Source organism: Hyperoodon ampullatus (assembly GCF_949752795.1).
Source record: "Hyperoodon ampullatus genome assembly, chromosome: 6".
NCBI lineage: Eukaryota > Metazoa > Chordata > Mammalia > Artiodactyla > Ziphiidae > Hyperoodon > Hyperoodon ampullatus.
In genome coordinates this window covers 38,095,696-38,101,639 of record NC_136919.1, presented here as the reverse complement: position 1 = coordinate 38,101,639, position 5,944 = coordinate 38,095,696, and the positions used below count along the sequence as shown (strand labels likewise).

Here is a 5,944-nt window from a genome sequence, read left to right as displayed (position 1 = left end):
TTTGCATTTGTACAGAACTGTTAAATGCCTAAGAGTTTCTCCAATTAAACCAAGTTTTAAATCAGACCCAAGGCTGGAACGTACTCTCGGCCTCGCCCCACTCCACCCCTCTAGCTCTGTGGCTGGAGAAAACAGACCCTCAACAACGATCCCCTGTCCTTGCTCTCCCCACCTTCACCACCCCCACCCCCGGGGGGGCACCTAGGGCAAAGGTTAAGGTGTCTTCAGATTACAGGCAAGGCCCTGGCTACACACACTGGAAAGCACTGCAGTTGGGCGCATCCTGGGCATACTCGAACCTCTAAAATAGTGAGCTAAGATGGGGGGAAAACTGCTGGCCTGGTAAAACCCACTGTTCACAAAACAATGTCAGCAAAGGCTGAAAGGCATTCTTTAGAGAGGTACCAGGGACTCATGCCCACTGAAGCTCTTTCAGCACAAAGACTTTTAGGGGAAGAAGGGAAAAGGGGGGTGGGGGGGAGGAGAGAAAGGGAGGGCTCCTGTTTCAGAGCAGGCATCCCCAGAGAGTCAAGAACCAAGTGTAGCTTCAATCAAACGCTCACTTCCCCTCTGGGAGTCTAGTAGGAAACCTGATCACAGTAGCTTACTACCGGCCTGGATCCATACAGGTCTGGTTTTCTTCTCATGCTAGTAATTTTTTAAAATACATATCGATAGAAAAGAAGCAATCCCTGACAGACTTTTATTGAAAACCACACTGAGACCTCATAACATCCGGACTTAATCCCTATCAGAAAAACCACAGCACCTCTGGCCTCTGCAGCGGGCCAGACCCTTTCACCTCTTCCCACCAGGTCTCTCCCCTCCAGCTGCTGCTGTTCCCTCCCCCCGAAAGAATGACGGGAGGACTTGCCAAAGAGCACCTAGATACCGGTTCTGGAATCAATTCCTAACCATATAAATGATCCCACTTAGGGGGAGAAAAAAAAATCCCAGCCTTTTCATATGGATTCCTTTAAAGCCCAGAATGCAAAGAACTGTAACAAAGGGAAAGAGGAACCCACGGAGGCAGACCTGGAGGAATAGCCTCAGGAATACCCTTGGAGGGGAGCTTAACCTGCAGGTTGGTCCCCAGACACTGGCTGGCCTACGCAGGTCTTGGTGGGGAGGGGGCGGCGGGCATCTCAGGGGCAGCAGGGAACGGAGAAGCAACCTATAGGAATCTGACCAGTCATTCAAAGCAATTACTAATCCTCCGGGCCTACTATGTGCCAAGTATTCTTTGATCCTAAAGGTGGAAAATTATTCCCAGTCTTACAAATGAAGAAACTTACTGAGGTTCAGAGGCCATAAATAACCTGCCCCCAAGGTCACACAGCTAGTAAAAATGGGCCACGGTCAAACTCAGTCCTGGAGTTGCGGAGAGGAGCCAATTATTGGTCAAATTGTGCCATCCAGAATCCCCAAGAAGTTCGGAAGGCTTCCTTAGCCCTTGTACTCCAATACAGAGTAAAAGGATAGCACTTAACACCTATGAAATTCGGTCCACAAGGAGCCCGCACCCTAGTTTCTCCTACACCCAGAAATCTCTTGGTCCATGTGAAGTCTTTCGAAATTTCTGCCAACACCCTACCCATCTCCCTACACTGGAACACCCTGCTGTGAGGCCAGGGATTCCCAACAAGGCTCCACTTTCCCCTCCTCCAGGAGCCCAGAACAGGCAGTGGGAGGTGGGTGCTACTCTTAGGTCTCTGTAAAAAGTGCTGACACCTGGAACTACAAGGAGGCTTGCCACACTAGTTTTGCCACATAAAGCAGTAAATCAAATTATCTAGACAGAGCAAAAGCCCTTTGGAAAGACTGCCTACATCTACCTTTCCTAGGACTTTAATGAAAAACCCAGGGACCAAAGTGGGCTGGGGAGGCAACTGAGGGGGAAGCGGCTTGCAAGATGCTGGACCCTCCTGGACTCCTGGGGGTCCCCACAAAAAGCCAAGTCCCGAGACAAGCCAGAGGTTGGGGTTCTCTCTCCTCTCCCCAACTTCTCATCCCAGCAGCGCAGGGTCAGCGCTCAACATCCCCTCCCCACCCCATCTTCAATTTCCTGGTCTGCCCCGGGCTTTCAGAAGCTCCGGGAACCATCCACACCCGATGCCACAGACGCCACAGGCTCCACGACCGAGGGCCGTCTCCAGCTCAGCTCGGTGGGAAGGGGGACGGGCAGGAGCGCCGGACACTCAGCCGCCCCTGCGGCTTCCCGGCCCCGGGCGGGTGGCTCCTCCAGTGGCCGAGGCTCTGGATGTGTGACATGGCTCCAGGAGCGCCTGGGGCAGGCCAGGGCCTCCGCAGCGGGAGGGACCGAGGCGATGGCGGAGCCGGGTCCTCACCCCTCTAGTCAGCCAAACACGCCCCGGCGGCCCGGAAGTCCCTGGCTCGCAGCCAGTGGTTTTCTCTCTTTTTTAAACTCTCCGGCCTTGGCGATCACCGCCGATTGGGACAGGATTTCCAGCCCCCGCCTTCCCTCCTCCACCCCCCGCCTTCCCTCCTCCACCCGCTCCGTGCAGGCCCTTCCAACCTCCAGGGAGGTGACCCCCTCCCCCGGGCACCGTGAGTCCGTGGCCCCGGCAGACCCTCCCCCGCCCCCGCCACTTGGGCCACCTGGAGCGAGCTGCTTCCCAAAGCGATCGGCGTCCGGCCGAGTCTGGGGCTGCTGCTGCGTCCGGGGAGGAACTCCCGCAGCCTCCAAAGGTCCAGGCCTGCCCGCAGCGGCATGCAGAACCGCCCCCTACTCTCGCTCTCTTCGAAAGACCAGACGCGGGGGGCGGGGGGGCGGGGGAAGTTTAAGGCCTTTTTTTTTTTTTAAGGTGAAAATTACTTGCTTTTATTTATTGTTAAAACAACTTTATGAAATGATTTGCAATGCAAAATGTGGAAAACTGCTTTGAATAGCTGGGAAAATAACTACAGCATGGGAAAACGTATGTAAACAAACTTCACTGCCACCAAACTAGAATCTACTAATTTATCTCAGATGGCATCACAGAGTAGCAATGGCAGCTTCTGGTAAACGGAGAAACAGCAGCAAAGTCCTGCAGTGAAGCTGTGATTAATTACCAAACTGAACTGTTCACTCCACTAATCCTACAACTTCCCTACGTTTATCTGTCTATACATTCCTACTTACTACAGGACAAACACCCACCAAAGTGGTTCCAAAAAACAAATGAGATAGAAATTCACAATTATAAAACAAATCCAATAGAAGGCAGTGGAGGAAATTGGGAACTACTGCAAAGTTTTACTATCTAATCCAGGTGATGAAAACAAAGTTTTTCTTTCAAGGCTGACCACTGTCAGGAATGAAATTAAGTATCAAAACTCTCCTCACTTCGCTAGGAGTGATTCTAGCTCTTCTTGCAAAGAGCTGAGCTGCTCCTTTTCTCGGTCTTCCTTTTGTTTCAGTTCATCCAGCACAGCCTGAAATCTGTTCTTGAGAGCCAGGTTTTCCACTTTCATGATGAGATCCTCCTGTCGCTTTGCCCTGTCCTGGGTCTCTTGGAGCTTGCCTTTCATGTTATCAATCTGTTTCTGAATTCCCATAACCAGCTGATTAGTTCCCTCGTTTTCTTGGTGGTGTTCATCTGACTCATTTAGCTTGTCCTGTAGCTGCCTTTCCAGATCTTCCTCAGTGTCAATGATGTTTATATCTTCTTCATCTTGATGCTGTGTCTCATCTTCATCTTCACTGCTGCTGCTGAGATCATTGAATATCTCCCGAAGCTCATCATGTTCTAATGAGTCATGGCCCTGCCTGTGGCCAGACATTCCTGGGGAAGAGATATCAAGGCCTTGATTTTCTGCTTCTTTTGTTTCATCTTCAGCAATTATTTCCCAACGGGTACTGACAGCTTCAGCATCTGTGCTCAGCAACCGCTTTACTTCTTTTTCCACATCTGGAGACTCAATATATTTCTTCTTTGCTGTCTTACGGAACCTTCTCTTTCTGACATTTTTTAGAGGCGGAGTAATTCCATGGTTCCATATAAACTTTTTCTCTTTGTCCTTATCCTTTTTTTTGCTTGCTTTGGGATCAGCAGTGGCAACTGGTTCCTCAACAGGAGGATAGAGATCACCATCAACTGTACAGACAAGCATCTGAGAGATATCAGCTGTCTTGTAAAAGGTTTTTTTATCGATGGTTTTCAAACTTTCCATAACACATGGCAGATCTACCAATTTTGATGCCAGTGGGACCTGGTCCACTCTGACAATTCCATGACGCCCATCAGGGTGTGACTCAATTGTCAGTCTGTCCTTCAGGTTGACATGACCAGACTGTACCGCCCGCCTCACAGTAGAGGCATACTCCGGGGGTAGGCGTAAGATAAACTGGCTCTCTAGTTCATGAGGAGCATCATCTTTGCTCTTACTCATCTTTATTTCTTCGTGACTCACTTTTTCTCTAATAACCACTTCTTGCACTAAAAAATTTCAGCTATTTCAACAGAAAGACCAGTTCTTTATAAATTGAAGTCTTTAATTACAAAGAGTTCTAGGTAGAACAGCAACTAAGCGTCTATTCCGAATTAAGCCCCAAGTCTTTCTAAATATGCTGTGACAATACCAGTCGTTAATGACGCATTGCCTTACTCAGGTCCATTTAAATCTGTTAGCTGCAATGCCAAGTTCCAACCTCTAGATGCCGCTGCAGGACAACGCAGGGAAAGCAAATGGCGGCTCCTACGGAATGATTTTCGGCACAGAAAGTTAAGGCTCAACAGATACTCCCAATCCACAAAGATACGCAAAAAGCGGGGCGTAGTGAGCTCTCTTCGCCTCGGGTACTTACAATCCAGTAACGGTTATAAGTCCAGTTTCTCCGGACAGGCGCGAGCGGGAAACGAAGCCACTCAGAGAAAGGCGGCCGGGAGCCGAGAGTCTCCTTCCGAATTCCTTTGTTCTTCCCGGCACTTGGCAAAGCGATCCGCTGATTATCGGTGAAATGGCTGAGGACGGGCAACGCGAAATCTCGCCAGGAACCGCAGCTCCGAACGCCAGATTCTGCAACTCCGCAGCTCAGGCGGCCTCCGTCCGTTACAGCAGACCTAGCCGAGAAAAAACAGCTGCGTCACCACACGAGACCGGCAGCTGCTCTGAGTCGCAACACGCCTCGGGCGGAAGTGCGAGCTGCCCCAGCGCGCGCAGGCGCAACGCGCGATTACGCTATCCGGCGTCTCGTCGTCTCGCGAGAACTTGGCCTCGCTCTCTACGAAAGACCAGACGCGGGGCGGGGGGGGAAGTTTAAGGCCTGTCTTTAAAAAAAAATTTTAACTCTTCAGATGCAAGAATTTGGGTGCCCTTGGCACGGTTATGAGCGCTCGGGTAGAACAATAGAAATGGGGGGTGCCGGAAATGGTGCAGGAAGACCCCTATAACCCTATAAACCTCTCCTCCCCCCTCGCAGTTACTATTAGCATTAAAAGATCCCAGTGCCTTCAATGCAATAGTGCCCGTTTATAACTTTTCCCTGCTGGGTCCCCATACCCTAAACAAACCCCCTCCTCACGTTTTGAAATCACCAGTGCAAAGATCGCTCCCAAATCTGTGACCTCCCGGAGCTCTTGGGCCTCTCAGCTGCTCTGCCCCTGGCACCCTGACCTAACTAACCCTCTTCCCCCCAGTAGTTCCTCTGGTTTGCACCTAGACAATAAATTTAGTTTAATTTAGCTTCCGGTCTTTAATTTTAGCAGGTCTCCTTTTTGCATGCAAATCAATATGGCAATTACCATCTAAAAGCTCGCCCAGCCCCGGGTCAATGTAAATTGATCATTGTCCGCCTTCCACAAAATAACACCGGGAGTCTGTGAGGCATGATGAGATTATACTGGAAACTGTCTTTTAGATCAAATTCTATCTTATGCTGTCAGGATCTTCTCCTAGCGGACTTCCCCGCTAGTCTAATCACGGGGCGCCGGAGCCCATG

General features: G+C 50.5%; 1 protein-coding gene across 1 annotated transcript; it reads right to left on the bottom strand.

Moving 5' to 3' along the window:
• Window positions 1–2,820: 2,820 nt before the first annotated feature.
• On the bottom strand, window positions 2,821–4,395 carry LOC307054566 (transcription initiation factor TFIID subunit 7; the record flags this gene model as incomplete). The annotated part of the gene is made up of 1 exon (XM_079706337.1): window positions 2,821–4,395. The coding sequence occupies one exon, from the start codon at window positions 4,393–4,395 to the stop codon at window positions 3,346–3,348; it is 1,050 nt and encodes a 349-aa protein (XP_079562463.1). The 3' UTR covers window positions 2,821–3,345.
• Window positions 4,396–5,944: the final 1,549 nt, after the last annotated feature.